Source organism: Rhinolophus sinicus, linkage group LG11, assembly GCF_036562045.2.
Source record: "Rhinolophus sinicus isolate RSC01 linkage group LG11, ASM3656204v1, whole genome shotgun sequence".
Lineage (NCBI taxonomy): Eukaryota > Metazoa > Chordata > Mammalia > Chiroptera > Rhinolophidae > Rhinolophus > Rhinolophus sinicus.
Genome location: NC_133760.1, coordinates 18,974,509 through 18,991,060, shown reverse-complemented (window position 1 = coordinate 18,991,060; position 16,552 = coordinate 18,974,509). Strand labels below are relative to the sequence as shown.

The 16,552-nt window shown below is 51.9% G+C and overlaps 1 protein-coding gene across 6 annotated transcripts in view; it reads right to left on the bottom strand.

Annotated features, from left to right (window-relative positions):
* The window catches only part of LOC141567473 (uncharacterized), a 100,454-nt gene that overhangs the window by 78,045 nt on the left and 5,857 nt on the right, over window positions 1-16,552 (bottom strand). Inside the window, exons 3-4 of one of the 6 annotated variants that reach the window (XM_074314483.1) lie at window positions 4,416-4,508; window positions 2,324-3,250 (exon numbers count right to left, since the gene is read on the bottom strand). The exons of 3 other annotated variants lie outside the window; for them this stretch is intronic. In XM_074314483.1, coding sequence (XP_074170584.1) covers window positions 3,242-3,250; window positions 4,416-4,508 — 102 coding nt within the window. In that variant the 3' untranslated portion in view covers window positions 2,324-3,241. 2 more of the 6 variants (XM_074314486.1, XM_074314488.1) reach the window with 2 other exon arrangements.

Here is a 16,552-nt window from a genome sequence, read left to right as displayed (position 1 = left end):
AGGATTCTGCGGCCTCACGTAAGGAGAGTGACCACCTTTGGGTCTGTCTCAGTCAGCTCAGGCTGCTATAACAAAAATGCCATAGACTGGAAGCTTAAACAACAGACATTTATTTCTCAGGGTTCTAGAGGCTGAAAGTCCAAGACCAAGAGTCCAGTAGATTCAATGTCTAGTGAGAGCCGGCTTCCAGGTTCAGAGGCAGCACCTTCTCTCTGTGTCCTCACATGGCCTAAGGGGCAAGGGAGCTCTTGGGGGTCTCTTTTATAAGGGCACCAGTTCCATTCACTGGCTCTCCCAAAGGCCCCACCTCCAAATACCATTCCATTGAGGGTTAGGATTTTAACATATGCATTTTCGGGGGACGCAATTCAGTCCATTGCAAGGTGGCAGTGACTGGAAGAGGGATGAGGGTCTTCTGGGGATGGAGATGTATGTTTTGATCTTCACGTTGCTTATAGAGCACATTGCCTTTGAGAAAACCCATTGAGCTAATTTGTGGACTTCTCTGTACATAAGTTATATTTCAATAAAAAGTTTACTTTAAAAATGTAAATCAAATTTTTTCTGGTTATCTATTGATGTATAACAAATTGTGCCAACATGTCATGGCTTTCAGGAATTCAAGAGGGGGTGGTGGGCTGGGCGGCTCTGGGGTGGGGTCTCGCATGTGGTCAGTTACATGGGGGCTGAGCTGGAGTCATCTGAAGGCTTTTTCACTCACACATCTAGCACCTGGGCTGGGAAGACTCGACAGTGGGGGGTGGGGGTAACTAGAGTAGGAGGGGCTGCTGGGTCTCTCTCTTATCTTTAAGTGGCCTCTCCACGTGGTCTTTCCAGCACAGGGGTTTCTGAGTAGCCAACCCCTTACAAGGCTATCAGAGGTTCCAAAGGCATGTGTCCTGAGAGAGGCAAACAGAAGCGATCCCCTTTTTCCACCCGGCCTAGAAGTCACACAGTATCACTTCTGCCATATTCTGTTTGTAGAGGCGATCGCAAAGGCCTGCCCAGGTTCACAGGAGGGGCATATAGACCTTATAGCCTTTCTGAAAGAAAGAGCATCAGGGAATCTGCAGACATGTTTCCAAACCACCAAAAGATCATGTCATTCTTCTCATCACAAACCTTTAATGGTTGACCATCACATTTAGAATAAAATCCACAGTTTACATGGCCCCTCAGACCAGGAGGATCACCCACCGTTCCTGCCTCCTTTTCTACTTTCCCCGCCTCCTCTGCTCTGTCCTCCCCCTACTCCAGCCACACTGGCCTCCTCTGGATCTCGGGCCTTTGCACGCGCTGTTCCCTCTTGGTAGAATGCTGTTCCTCCTGATTGACCCACTCCCTGTCGTCCAGGCCTTGGTTCAAATGGCACCCTTACAGATGTGTTCTCCTTTCTGTCACACTCAGTCTCGCTACCTGGTATTACTTTCTTCATTGTCCTTCACTCAATTTGGAATTAGTTTTCCCGATGCTTTGCTCTTCTTGGTGTTAATCGTGTGCTTCTCCCAACCAGAATGGAAGCTTCTTGTTAACCACCAGTGCAATGCCTGGTGTTAGTAAATGCTTGTTGAAGGCATAGATGGGTAGATAGTGGATGGACAGATGACACTAAATACAAAACTAGTATGTCCTTTTTGAGTATGCGCTTGATACAATGCCAGATGCTGGAGACAGAGGCCGACACCCCTAGCTAATCCCAGGCAGCCGGACAAGTGCTTGGCCAGTGCTAATGAACAGAGCCCACTCTGGACACAGGAAAGGACCTGTGTTGGATATCATTGGCTCCAGCATCCACTCCCCTTTATTTATGTGTCTTCCTGAACTGGAAAGTAAAAAACTACATTTCCCAGACTCTCTTGTAGCCCACGTGCTGGATGTGTATGCAATTCAGCCAATGAAATGCAGCTGCCCAAGACCCGGAGGCAGAAGGGAGGCAGCCTGGAGCAGAGCCCAGCTGGACTCTGCAGGTGTGCAGTCATGGGGACTCCAGGTTTTCTGCAGCAAATTCCAGTATCCAGTCACCTGCTTTGGGGAGTCAAGGGGCAAGCGGGTGGTAACTTCCTGATTCTGGATTGCAGGCATAGCTATGTTCTTGAACTCAGTAGATCCAGTGGCAGCCTCCTGCTTCCTGTCTGAGGTAAACACATCGCTCTCTTGGCAGGTCAATTCTGTGTTGTTCCAGAGTCAGTTCTGGTGGCCCAGCTAGAAGACACTCCAGCCTGTCTGGTGATTCTGGAAGCCTCTAACTCCTCGCATTAAGTCCCACTCTATGTAAAATGCTTCAAGGGTGTCATATCATCTGCCGTGATGAGAATGTCTGAAAAGATGAAGAGGGTAGGATTGCGCAGTATCTAGTCACTGGGGGATATTTCAGCAGATCCCTTAACATCCTGAGAAAATGGAAGACTCCAGCCACAAGACCACGAAGCATCCAGATATCAGGTGACTCACTGCATTGCTCATCACTTTACCCAGGTGGTGGTGGGTATAAGAGCGGGGGGGACTGCCTGCTTCAGTGATTTTACACAACAGCAAATACTAAGTTCTTTTCTTCTGCTACATGACATGGTGAAAAAAAAAACAAAACAAAACAAAACAAAAGGACCAGAAGTCTGTGTCATTATGCAATCTAGTCCTGGCACTGTAACTAACACTGCTGTGCCAAATTGGATAAACCACTTAGCCTTTCTGGTCTTCCTATTTCTCATGGTAAAATGGGAGAATGAAACAAAGCCATCTCAACTTTCCTTCTAGCTTTAAATGCCTGGATTCCTCTGTGTGTGTGTGTGTGCGTGTGTGTGTGTGTGTGTGTGTGTGTGTGTGTGTGTGTGTTTAATTCAGCCTTATACCCAGTAAATTCTGCATACTCACTGTCTGACTCCCCACCCTGCCGTGTTGGTCCTATGAGCTGAAGAAAGGCGATTTTAATGTTTTGTTTTTTTTTCCATTTTTTTTTACCATAAATATAAAACCAAGCATACAAAAGTAAATACTGTAACCAAACCCCATCTTCCCATTGCCCCAGCATCAATTTGCCAACTCACTTCCAATTTTGTTTCTTCTCCTCTACCCCTCCCCATGTCCGTTTACCCATAGATTATTTTGAAGTAAATCCTATCTGTACATATTTCACTTAGTATCTTTAAAAGACAAGGACAGAGATGGTTTTGATGGTGATGCAATTGCTGGTCCAATGAAGCATTTCACATCCCGAAGTTGTCTTCAAATTTGAGTCACCTCTTCACAAATCCTGTTTGGAAAAGTGCCCTTATCAAGAACAGATGCTCCAGATGTCTCACACACACTAAAACACACTCAGAACATCCCCCTATACACTTATTAGAAAGCAATTTTTAGAACTTCAGGAGTGATGCTAGAGTGGTCGGAAGTCGACCATTTCCAGAAAACTGTGAACTCAATATGCAAATTAGGCAATTTCTCTTAACACCAACCCAAGCCAGCCTCCACACTCCTGCACTGTCACCTACAGCGCCTTCATCTTGCATGTGCAGAAGTCCCCACCCTGTATCTGTGTTCGGTGTGAGTGGCGGAGATCTGTGGACAAACCAGGTCCCCTAAGGACAGAGGCTCCGGAGCCGGATGCCGTGTCAGCCCCTGTCTCTACCACTCAGAAATGTGTGCCTGGACATGCCCTGACTGTTCTGGGCCTCCATGACCTCATCTGTAGAATGGGAATAATCATCTCAAAGTCTCCCTCATACCGCTGACTTAAGGATTAAATGAGATAAGCGAACACTCAGCTCGGTGCCTGACGTATAAGAATAATGCTCCGTAAACACCATTGTCCTGGTATCGTTGCCCTGTTTGCCAAACTGAGATGGGTGCTGCCTGTGGCCGGATGCCTGCTGCACTCTGTGTCAGCCTCCCTACAGGCCAGCTGTAGAAATCCGTTAAACCCAGAGAACAGACCCAAATATGATCCCAAAAGGGAAAAAGTTGTCTAAGTTAGTCTAATCCTTCTGGATTTTCTGTGATTTCCTCCACCGCTTGAGCAAGCCTGACACAAGAAAGGCATTCATTCTCATTTTCACAGGGGAAGAAAGCACAGAAACAACATTTTTTAACAGAAGGAACGTAGATTTTGCAAGAACTGCAATTTCAAGACCCTGAAGGACACAAGTGGAGTGTTGTACTTGGGGCTCCTCCTTGGAGCAGCCGGCCTGCCGGACAGTTAAGTACTCTTCTAATGAAACAAAAGTTTTGGGCAGCCGTTTGCCGTGAGTAACAGGCAGTGTGCTTCCAAGAGTATGTCAGGCTAAATGCATTTGTCATCTTGATGGGAGACCCTCCCAGCAACAAAACAACCTAAACAGTAGCAAGGACGCCAGCATTGCACGGAGAATCCGTCTCTGATTCAATCCAAAGTTTGTCCAAGGAGGTGCTTTTCAACCCACCTGAGGCGAATAAATCTGAGCAGAATCATCCAGCCATGCGTATATGCCTTTGCTGCCTGCGTCATTCTTTCTCGTCTTCACCCCATGGAATTCCTGGGTAAGACATGTGCAGCCCAAAGAAACTTAAGCCCTCAATGCACATTGTCTTAGAGCAATAAATCACATACATATTTCTATTAATCAATCAACAAAAACGACATATGGCACCATCATTTAATAGGAACTCCATATGATTAAATCTGTTGAATTTCTCTTTGTGTCCCTGCCCTAGACACTGAGCCATCAGAGAAGCCTGGATCCCGGAGTCACCTAGGAATTAAATGCCCATCAAGCACCTGGTTTGTGCTTCGTGAAGCTGATGGGGGCCGTCATGGGGGTGGTGCCCTAGCAAGAGATACGGTGATCCAACTAAGAAGGAGGGTCACCCCATGAATGTCATAGGTAGGCCTGGCCTCTAGAGAGTCACACAGAATCCCCTTTTCTCAGAAGAAGAAACAGAGGCTTGGAGATGGGTGGGATCGGGTCAAGGTCACACAGCTATGAGTGACAGCACAACATCATCATGCCGTCTGGCGCGTCCCTCTCAGAACTGCAAGCACTTCCAGAAATGGCGATGATGTGTGAAGATGAAGAAGGAGTGTTGGCACCCGTCCCCTGGCCAGGGCTTAAGTTCAGAAGGACCCCCAGGACTCCCTGCTGTTTTCCAATGGACAGTGTGGAAGAAAGGCAATGCATAAGCTCAAAGGACAGCACACAGGACAGTGGGAAGTTGCCCTGAGGGTCAGTGTTGGCTGTGTGTGTGAGTGTGAGTGTGTGAGTGTGAGTGTGTGTGTGTGTGTGTGTTTTCAACAGGAGAGGTCTGGGGGATCTGCTTTTGCCCCAATACAATCCACATCTACCTGGCAGGAGCTCCCAGGATCTCTGAACATGACATCCATGGGGAAAGGATGGACATTTTGATGTCCTGCCCAGCCTGGAAGCCAGGAAAGTTGGGCCTTGGCCAGTGGAGTGGGGACCACAGCCCCTTTCCTCTAGGACACACCTGCCCTGCTTGGGAGGGGGGAGGGCATTAACCTTGTGATTAATCTACTCCCTCAGAGGCCTCGGGCAGACACTTAGACTGGGCACTCCCTCCTCTTTTGTCCAAATAGCTGTAGCTTGTGGGTCACCCAGTCACTTCCTGAGAAGCTAAATTTGCGGTGGTTCAAGTCCATGCAATCTCCATCCCCCCAGAACTACCAGGGTCAAGCGGAGCGTCACCAGTGTATCTGGAAGCTTCTGGTTCTGACCAGCGCCACCGTGACATCCAGCATGTTGGACAAGAGGAAGGTAGGGAGTGAGATAATGTTTCAGCATCTTCTCTTATGTGGACCTCTGCCCTGGCCATCATCTAGCAGCATCTCCGCTGCTGCGAGCTACTCTGAGTCGGGTAGTGTTCAAAGATGAGGATACTGCGGTCTGAACAAGAGAAATAAATTACCCGAGCTGATGGGCGCAGCTGGCGATGGTCTGGGCCCCGTTCAAACTTAGGGGTGTCCAACCCTGGACTCCAAATCTCCCACAGCCTCTTACACAAGTGGTTTCATTCATTTACTCTCGTCAGCAGCCCATCGTTATTTTTTATCATCATCCTCATGGTTTGTTCCTTTGGCCATTTACTGAACTTCCCCTTTGAGTCAGGAGCTGGGCTACAGCCTGCACATTAAGATCTGATTTAATTCTCTTGAGCCTCATAGGAGGAAGTATGACTTCTCCCCCATTGTATGTGAGGTACAGGGAGATTAGGTAACCCACCCAAGGCTGCACAGAAGTGGAACCACTGTAGATGCCCCACTGTAGATGTGTAGACCCCTCCAAGCTTCAGGCTATTCCATTGCATGGCTGTCATGCCACCTTTATACAACCCTATCAAAGGCTTTCTCCGCTATGACCAGGCAATTGAGCTGGGCTGCGTGGGAACTCCAAATTTGGGAGCTGAGACCAGACAGTGGATGTAAGCACCCTCCTGCCCACTTAGATGTTACTCCTTGGCGGCCCAGTATGCCCTGAGGCTTTGCCTTTGGAGCCTTGGGAAGCAGTGGGGAGGCCATGTCCCTTAGAGGTCTGGGGTGGGGGTACAGGCAGAGCAGGAAAGGACCTGGAAGCTGCTCGTCCTGCCTGGGGTCGCCTGGAAGCCGGAGCCTGTACTTAGTTCTCCCTGGTAAATAACAGCTCTGGTTTCTGCTAAAAGGATTCATTCCCAGAACACAATAATTTTCATCTCCTCCTCGCGACAACACATAGTTTATGGCTAAATATATGCCATAATGAGCCGCTGGCTTGATAGCGTTGTTAAGGAGATATTTGACCTTGGGTTTAATTGCAGGATGGAATAAATGGCTGGGACGGGCAGAGGGGCTCCGCCAGCTTGAAGGCAGCTCAGGGCTCAGGTCTGGCATCCCCCAGCCCTGGAGAAAGTGGTGCCAGTGAAGAAAGTGGCTCCCACGGTGCCCAGGCCGCCAAGATGGGCGAAGGCTCAAGAACCAAGTGCGGCTGGTGCGGTCCTTGGCCAAGGCTGCCCCTGGAAGCCTTCCCTGTGGGTGGATAAGGGTGACTGTTAACCCTGGAGATCAGCCCTCATCGGACTCACTGTCTTTTGGCCTGGCCCCCTGCTTTCCAGAAAAAAGTCACCTCTACCCCCACAGGCAGAATGCAAGGTCCAATAACTGGGCACTCAGCTGGCTCAGGAGTTGCCTCACCACCAATCGCAACAGACAAAACACCGACGTGAAGTGTTTCCAACACCAACCCCCTGTCTCAGTCCCACTGGCAAGGACGGAGGAAAGGGAAGCCAGGGAGGAGGGCGGCCACATACCTGCTGAAGGCTAGTGAACGAATAAAACGTTGGCGTGCATTGGCAGACAACGTGGAGAGGAGCAGGGCAGCAAGTGGGGAGGGACTCGGTGAAACAAATGCTCCGGTCTCCTGCCCTGGGCCTGTGACCCCAGCGCTTCTGCAGGGAATACATGTCCCATCTGGAGTCTGTGACCCCCAAGGCACGGAGGGGGGCGATTCAGGCCGGCAGCCTCGCAGGGCGCTGCACGTGTCTACACCCTGTCTCTATCCTCTTGGATTTTTCTCTCCGCTGCTCAATGTCAAGGCTACAAAACCCATCAGGGTCGTATCAGCTCAACACACAGGTTTGACAAATGGCAGCTCTTTCAAAGAAGGGGGTGCCAAAAACCGTGACTTAGGCCCAATTTGTTGGATCTTGGTGGTTCTTATTTGGGGGGGGGGATAGGAGCTTCGAGCAGCAGCTGAAAGCTATGGCTCTTCTCGTTCCCAAAATGCACCCACATACCTAGATTTACACCTCCCACCTCAAGACCCTCTGATCTCAAGTTAAGAACCCCCCACACACACACACACACACACACACATGCACACAGAGCAGCTCCACTTTCTCCATCACGTAAGACCCAGGAATGGTAGAATCCAGCCTCCTCACAAAGGGTCCGGCCTCAGTTTCCAAGGCTTGGCATGGAGCCCCGAGGTGGCAGAGTGAAAGGGAAACACGGGGTAGGTAACTCGCCCCCACGCATGTGAGCTCTCTACCTAAACCTGGGGGTTAGAATGAATCATCCATCCTAAGAACAACTCTCCTTCCCTGGGAGAGAAAGGCTGCATGCAGATTTCTTCTGCTGCCCGGCAATGATCCCGGATTTTTCCTCTTTCTCAAGAGCTCATTGGTTTTTTGGTTCCCTCTACTTCTTTACTGCTCGAGTGCCAGGCGGGTTACCGGGTCAGGGTGAACCTGGCCTTTAAAGCCTTTTTGAGTAATGAATCTGCTTTGTAGTGAGGAGGGAAGCAGAGAATCAATTGGGAAGGTGGGGGCGCAACGTTGCTGGTAGATCCAGCTGGCCAGGTTGGAAGACCCCAGAGGGGGTGTGCTCTAGGCGCTGCCTTCTAACTGCAGCAGCCGGCACCCTGTGCACCTAAACGGGAGCTGGACTGATCCGAAAGGGAGGGAGCAGCGTCTACATGAGCAGAGCATGGTGAAGACCTGCGACGGTGAATGAAAAAACCCAAATCGCCCCAGTCCGATGTCCTCTAGGAAGAGATTAGACAAGGCCCTGAATTTTCCACTGGGCTAGCCGCACTCAGTCTCCGTCTCACGTTGTCTCACGTTGCCCGTGGAGACGCAGCCGCACAGTGTTTGAAAGTGGCCAGGGTGCGTTTCCAAGAGGATGCGCGGAGGTGAAATCCCCTGGGCATAACGCGGGTCTCTGCCTGGCTGCCCCAGCCCAGGCAATGCCCCTCCCGCTCCAGGGCCACTGCCGGCCTCCTGCGCGCGCGGTGGGAATCTCTCCCGCCTGCTGCGGTCGGCAGCTCTTTCCAGCGGGGTCCCGGTTTTCCTTCTCCGGGTTCTCATTTACTAAAGAAAAGGAGGCAACAATCACACACGTGCTGCCGCGGTCCTTTTCAATCAACGGAGGAAAAATTGGGCGGTAGGTGTTGAGAAAGAGAAAAAGATTTTTCTCTTGGGATGGGGGAGTAGAAGCGGCCTTTGGAAAGCCAACTGCTTTTCCCCAAGGTGGTGGGGGGAAGTCATCCATTACAGGAAGCAAACGTCCAAGCCAGAGCGAATTGTATTATTTTTAAAATAAAAGAAAAGCAAGTGAACGGCGGGCGGTGAAGGGGAGGAAGGAGACTGATTTTACCCCCACTGGAATGTCCCAAAAGAGTTTATCCGGGTGCTCGTTTCAAAAAGGCGCTGCAGGACTTAAATTAGGGTTTTTTTCTTATCCAGAAATCTGATTGTGCTACTGCGGGTCGCCGGGGTAAGGGGGCACGATGATTCCAAACAGAGTTCCCGATTTGGGGGGGTTGGAGGGAGGAGACACAATTTCATACAGACGAAGTAGGGATTCTGCTAAAGGTCCGAAGCGGGCCCAACCTGTGCGCCCTTTGATTGTGCCTGGGCCGCGAGTCCCCGGTGGCCGCTGTGCGATCCGCAGGCTGTTTGTAATTCCATCCTTTTTTTCATTAACATAAACACCACTTGAACAAAAATATACAGGGCCACCTACTTCGCCAGGAAAGACGGCCCAGCGCCCACCAGCCCGCCCGCTTGCCCGCCTGCCGGACCCCCTGCCCTCCCGCGCGCCCTGGTGCGCCCAGGTCCACGCAGCGCGCCGCGCCTCGGCTGAGCTCCCCTTTGGGTGGCTTTGAAGTTTCAGGCCTCCCGGCTCTTAGGCCGCCCCCCACCCACACACACAGTTCAGCTTGTCATCCCAGCTGGCCGCTGCCGGAGCCCCGACGGAGGTGCTGAGTTGTCAACGTAAATTCCTAGTTAAGCCACTTGTAGATAAAGCCTCGAGGCAAATTTGTTCCTCTTTACCTGAGCGCCCCCGCCCCCGCCCTCGCCGGCGCGGCCCTAATTGCAGGAGGAGCCCGTAGCCGGCGTCGGCCTGAGCAGCGAGCTAATTGCGTTGGAACCCGCAAGGTCTCCTTTTAGAGGGACGCTTGTCGGGGATGAAAGAAGGAGCTGGGGGACCGGGGTACACGCCGCCTGGGACCTCCGGCCTGGCGTGGAGGCCTAGGCTTGCTGGGGTGCGCTTTTGCTGGAGGAAGAGCAATAATGGGGGGTTCTCTGCGGTCCACGTAAGTGAACGCAGTGACTTCCTGGCGGCTCTCGTTGGTGCGTCGGCCTCCAGCGTCCGCGTTCAAATAGTCCTGGTCCCTGGTTCTCACCTCGCCCCCCACACACACACTCACACACACACACACTGCACGTGTGCGTGTGCACGTGTCCCTAGGGCCCGGCAGGGATCAGAACTCTCTAAAGTCATCCAGGAGTCCGGGGTCTGAGCTGCGCCCTATTCTGCCCCCTTCTGTACCCGCATTTCGTCTCTCCGCTACTGCCCGAATTAAAAATCGGGTTTTGGAGACCGGAATGGGAAATTAGCCCGACTCATCTAGTAACCCGGTTCCAGGCTTTGTCTACATGGGCACCGGCCGGTGGAGAACAGAGCTAGTTCCCCGTATAATCCAGGCTCCCGACAACGTAGCGGGAATAGTACATGTAGCCGAGTCTGATGTGCTTTTATCCCCTTACATTATTGCAGAATCTTTGGTATCCGCTATTTCTCACTACCCGTATAGACACGTCCCAAACAATCTTGCACTTTAAGAGCATTTCCCGGTTTTGCAAGAAAAAAAGAAAAAACCAGTCGAGGCTCCCCAGCTTCGTGGACCTTAGATTCCGGTCTAGGCATCACCCTCTAGCGGTAACCAGGTTTCATCCAGAGTCCAGACCCTTCTTATCCTCCCTTCTCCCTCGCGTGCCCGGCGACCGCAGCAGTTATCTGAGACTGGACAGTCCAGGGGGGCGTCGGGGCCCGCAACGCGCGGACTTGGTTTCCAGAAGCCACGTCTCCACAAGCGCAAGTCCCCGTTGCGCCTTGGTGCCCCGAGTCCCCCCTGCCCTCCAGCCTCTCAGCTCAGACACGCACGGGAGAAGGATGAAACTGCCCCCTCGCTCCCACCGAGGCCGGGCCAAGAGAATGAGAAAGGGGCACTCACTGTCCCCACCTCCTAAGACCTTTCCCCAGACTGACGGCTCTCGAATTTGCAGCCCCAGCGTCCCTCGCCCCGGCGCCCAGGGGCGTACCCCCTCCCCGGGGATGGTCGAAGTGAAATAAAAGACCGCATTCAGGCCAGAAGAACCCATCATTAGCCCAAACCGCGGTTTCCACTATTGCTTCGTCGCTGAATGAGAGCGGCAGTAGCCAGGAGGGTCTCCCCGGACCCTCCTGCCGCCGCGGCCGCCAGGGCCTGGGTGGACGCGGAGCCACTTCGCAGCCAGGGCCCAGCCCTGACCTTCAGGGGTGGCCCACGCAGACCCCTGTGGGGACCTGGTCCGCGCGGAGAGAAACGTGTCCTGTACTTCCTACGAACGTCAGACGTACCGCCTCGGCCGAACGCCAGCGCTTTGCCAATTCTTTTCTGAGAGGCTACGTAAAGAACGCTTGAGTCAGACTCGAAAAACCAGAGTGAGTCTCAGCAGCTTTTGAGAGTGACAGAGAGAGAGAGAGAGAGAGAGAGAGAGAGAGAGAGAGAGAGAGAGAGAGAGCAGGTAGGGGTGGTGGAGGGCAGCTACCCTGAAGTGAAATCCTTCAGAAAATACTGCTTTGCAGAAACGCGGAGAAAAACGTGGGGGTGGTGGTGAAGGGGGTGTTGGGACACTTATTACTGGTCTCTTTTAAAAGCGAATTTGATTCCTAATTGAGTTAGTGTTCATGGAGAATTAAATGGGTCTTAGCCTAATTTGGAGGGGAGGGTGACGCCGTGGAAACGTTGCCTACAGCTGCCATGTGGCCCTAACTCATTCTCAAAGTGTAACAGCAAAACAGGAGGTGGGAGGAGAAGCAAGATAAAAGGATCGATTTTGACCGTGGGAATATAACAAAAATGCTTAAAATATTTTGAGGGTTATGCTTCTTAAAATAGCGGGTCTTACACATCAGGGATAGAATTTTGCAGGTAATCAATTCCTAATTATTAAGAAAAATAATTATAAGAATTAGTTGCTGCTGGGGTGAAGAAATGAAGGGCATACATGAAAACGAAGTGCCCCAAAGAAATGACTTTTTAAAACGAACCCACGCTAGGATCTGTGTGTGATCCAATTGTTCAAAGCTTTGGTGTAACTCCAGCATTGAGAAAATATTTTTCAAAATAAAAGGACGGCAAAGTTTGCGTGACGATTTTATGTTTTCACCTCTGATTTTTAAATTCTACGGGGTGGAACACTGCTCACTGGTAACAAGGTGAACGTTGAGTGAGAGGCAAAAATAATAGTAGCAAAAAGGGACAGAGGCGCGTTTTAAACGGCAAGGAGTTCTCTAAGCATTAGGCGTGAGGAGAAGCCACTGGGTGGGGGCTCTTTAATCGCCCCAGGTAGAGACCTAGTGACTGGGTGGGTCAGGGGACTCCACTGGGAGGCCTGCTGCTGGGGAACAGGGATCCCTGGGCCTCCAAGCAGCTAAGCCGGGGGGCTGCTCTGATGCCGCATTGCTACAAGTCCTCTTATCCCAATTTCGTGCCACAAAAAGAGCTGCAGGAAAGATTTTCCCTGAACACCCTAGGAGGAGACAGCCTAGGGACTAAATGAGCCCTCCCCTTCAGCAAGGTTCAGGCCACCACCCACCCTCCCTGCCATTTCTTAGAAACTGGACTATTGGAGAACAGTACCGGGAAGCCGGGGTACCATTGGTGGGGCCTCCCAGGAGGCCTAGGATTCTGCCTACCCCCACCCCGTGGGGGGTTATAGGGCGAGACCCACCGCAGGCTGGAGGCTGTTATTTTCTTATTACTCTCAGGAGAAAGCTGGGGGGTGCAATAAGCAGAGCCTCAGAGTTAAGGGGGGCGACCGTCTTTCCTCTTCTTCCTGGGTTTGTCAATGGAGGCCCAGCATCGGGGCCCCACAGGTGCCCTCAGGAGGAGGGAGGCGAGTGTCTTACAATTGGTCCCATATTTATGAGCCCTCACTGTGTGCCCACGCTGTGCCTTGCTCTCCTGTCTATGAAATGAGCTCAGCCATAGCTAAGCGCTGGCCCTCGGTCGATGCTCAGCGATTTCCTAATGACAATGCTGTTCTCGGTTAGTCTTCACACAGCCCTAGGGTGGAGATGTCTATATTTTCACCATGATGCAAATGAGAAAAGGGGACTCTGAGAGGTTAAGAAGCTGCACAGAGGTCACACAGCAGATGGGGCAGGGAGGTGGGAATCTAGTCCAGGTTTTGGCAGGCTGGGCCCTGGTCCAGGTGGCCACCCCACAAGGGTCAGCAGGGAGCCCTTGAAGGACTCTGTTGACGCAGGGACCAAGGCTGGTTGGGGGGTGGGGGGACAGACTTCATCAACCTTCCCTGTGTCAGGAAGTCTGCTGTGAATCGTCATGTTCTCCAAAGAGGCTCCCCCTCCAACCCGACATTCTGCTCCCTGAAATTGGTGCCAGGATGTTGAGCTACTTTTCCTATCCACACTGGGGATGAGGGTAGGGGTCATTCCCTGGTGGCAAAAACAGAGCCCACAGCCACAGGAGAAGGGACTTGTCCAAAGGCCCACGCAAACTGATTCCCCTATTTTTGTTCACGCCACCAAATCCTTGGTCATGTCAAGCCAAGTCCACAGGCTGGACACCCCCAGGCTTTCAAGACTGCAGGCAGAAGGGAATGAGGAATTTCATCCCCCAGCACCCCAAACACCAGTGAGGAAGCACCCTCAATTATAACAACTAGGGCAACAATTACTCATTTGTCTAATCCTCTTGACTACCCAGAAGGAGGTACTCCTATCACTATTCTTGTTCGGCAGATAAGAAGACCAAAGCACAGAGAGGTAAGGCCACCAGCCCCAGGTCACACAGCAGTGGAACCAAGTCTCAGTCAGGCAGGTCCCAAGCTCCTAATTGCTCTTGGGTTTGTTTTTTTGTTTGTTGTTTAACAATTGTGTCATGGTTCACATTAATGGTGCGCCCTCCCACCTGATCTCCCGCCCCCACCAGACCCTGCACAGAGCACTTCGTGTTTCTCCTCTGGTCCTCAGGCCAGCTTTGTGGATGGTACTGAACTTATCCTCCTCTTAAGATGAGAAAACTGAAGCAAGTAGAGGTTAAATCACCTGCCAAGGAACTCTTCAGTCCACCTTGCACATGGCCTCGTAGGGCTTTACACACAAATACTGAAAAGAGCTGCCACAAAGCCCCTTCCCAACTCTCTTGGGAAAGCCCCACATCAGGTCTAAAGGGGAGCAGGTCCAGGACCCACTCCCAGGAGAACTGGACCCAGAGAAACTGCAGCGTCAGAGCAGCCACTGCCAGCCCAAGAGCCTGGAGCCTGGAGAGAAGGGTGTCTCCCTCCCTCTCTTTGTCTCTTCCTCTTTTCCTCTCTTTCTCTCCCTGTGTCTCTGCCTGTCTCTCTTCCTCTTTCTTCCTCTCTCTGTCTCTCTCTCCCTCTCTCTCTCAGTCCCTCTCTGTCTCTGGCTCCCTCTTGCACACATTCCTCCCTCGGGTAGGGGGCTCCCTGCCTGGCCCCAGCAACAGTGGATATCTTTCCGGGTGCTGCCCCCCCCCCAGCAGACCAAGGGACTCTGTCCATCCATGGATTCTCTCTCCCTCTCCCTCTCCCTTTCCTTCTCTCTCTCCCTTGGCTTTGCTCTCCATCTGTTCCTGGCTCTCTCACCTTGCTGTGCAAACTTCTGACTCTCTTACCATCTGTGTGTGTGTGTGTCTCTCTCCGCACCTTGCTCTCTGTGTCTCCGACTCTAGATGTCTCTGGGTTCTGATGACTGGACATTGGTTCTCTCTCTGGGGAGGGGTTGGGTCTGACCATCAGTGCTTCTCTGTTCTAGAGCACAGGGCAGGCGGCCTAGCGCTCTACCCAGCTCTGACTTCCCAGGAGCTGTGTCACCTTCACCCATGTCACATACACATGAGAGCTGGCTCTCCAATAAATTGTGCAGAAAACAGGCCCAGCAAAGCGGTGCTCGTCCTCGCACGGCCAAGCGCAGATCCTTCCAGGGGGCCCTGGGGCAACCCGGCTGGGACAAAAGGACCCAAACTAGACCTGGGGAAAGTGTGGGAGAGGCTGTCACTTCCATTTTCTCCACAAACTGTGGGCAGTGGGTCCTGCCTTCAGGCAGGTAAAGCCCCTTCCTCCCGCCTCCCTTTTTCATCCATGCAGGGATGAACAAATTTTTTCTCCCTAAAAACAATACGTTTTTCATTGTCAAAATTCTATTCTCCTCTAAACAGGGCATATACAGAGCATTACCAGCTCTAAATGGAGACCTACACAAGGCAGGTTTATGGGAGCAAATTGCTGCTTTTGATTAAGAAACAAATCTGGGTATGTTCCCCCCACCTCCCTGCATTGCCTGGCCCTCACTTCCCCGATCTCACTCTGTTCTAACTCCCTCTTCCCTGCGTGTTGTGTGTGTGTGTCTGTCTTATTTTATCTCTCCCTCAAATCTGAGAAATAGAAAATACCTGGTCCTTGAAATTTAACTTATAGTGTCCTCTTTTTTTTGAAAGTCAGACAAAACTGATTTTCATCTTCTCTTTACACTGCCTACCCCCATCTGAGAAGGACGCATTTTCACTGGGAGCCCCACCCTCGGAGGAAGCTTTGAGCAACAGTCCCTTTCTCTCCGATATATGTGTTGGGCACCACTCTCTCTCCTTCCTCAGAAACAAAATCTACCGCCACCCACACACCCTCACACACACACCCATGCTGGAGGGAACATCTTCTCGACATCTTTTCAAGCACAGCTGTTCAGGCAGCGGGGATAAAAATATTGGATGCTCCGGAGCCTGCTTCTGTGGGAAGGAGAGCTGTGGACGGGCCAGGCATCCGGAATGGGAGCTGCAGGACGCTCCCCGTCCCTGGAGCGGTCTCTGCTTCTTACAGCAGCATGCACTGCAAATGCCAGAAAACTCCCAAAAATTTCACAGGGGAAGAGGGCTGTAAATTCCTGGGCCGCGATGTTGTCAAATATTTCATTGAAGAACGTCATGGAAAATGTGTGCTTTTGGGTAAAAGGGCCAAGTGATGGGGCAAGCTGAGGACTGCAGCAGTGCAAGCACGAGCTTTTTTTTTTTTTTTTTCTTGACCAAAATCTGAACCTCGCCCTAATGTACAGCTGACAGGGAGATGAACTGCCAGGGCCTGGTGCAGGGATAACCCCTTTCCCCGCTGCTCCCCAAATGTGGCCCTGGTGGTCTGAACAGGTGGGGTTTCCCAGCCCCGCGTGTGCCGAGGGCGTGTGGCAGGGCTGGGTGAGGTCAGGGGGTGCTGTCTCTCTGTCCTCCACACCTGGGGGGTATCCCCATGAAAAGGCTCAGGAAGCCCCAGAACCCAGCTTGCTACTAACAAGAAGGAACAATGGGACTGCCTTGGTTTGGAGTTTACTTGGCCAGCAATGGGGCACAAGTGGGAATAGCATTCCAACATGTGGGTGTGCGGCTCAGATCAGGAGTATTCCCAATGGCTCTGGTACACCCAGACACTGGGGCTTCCCGGGGTTCAGGGCCCCTTCTACACATATCCGTTGTCTCTGCATCTTTTCTGGGCCGGCTGCAGGTAGAGGGTG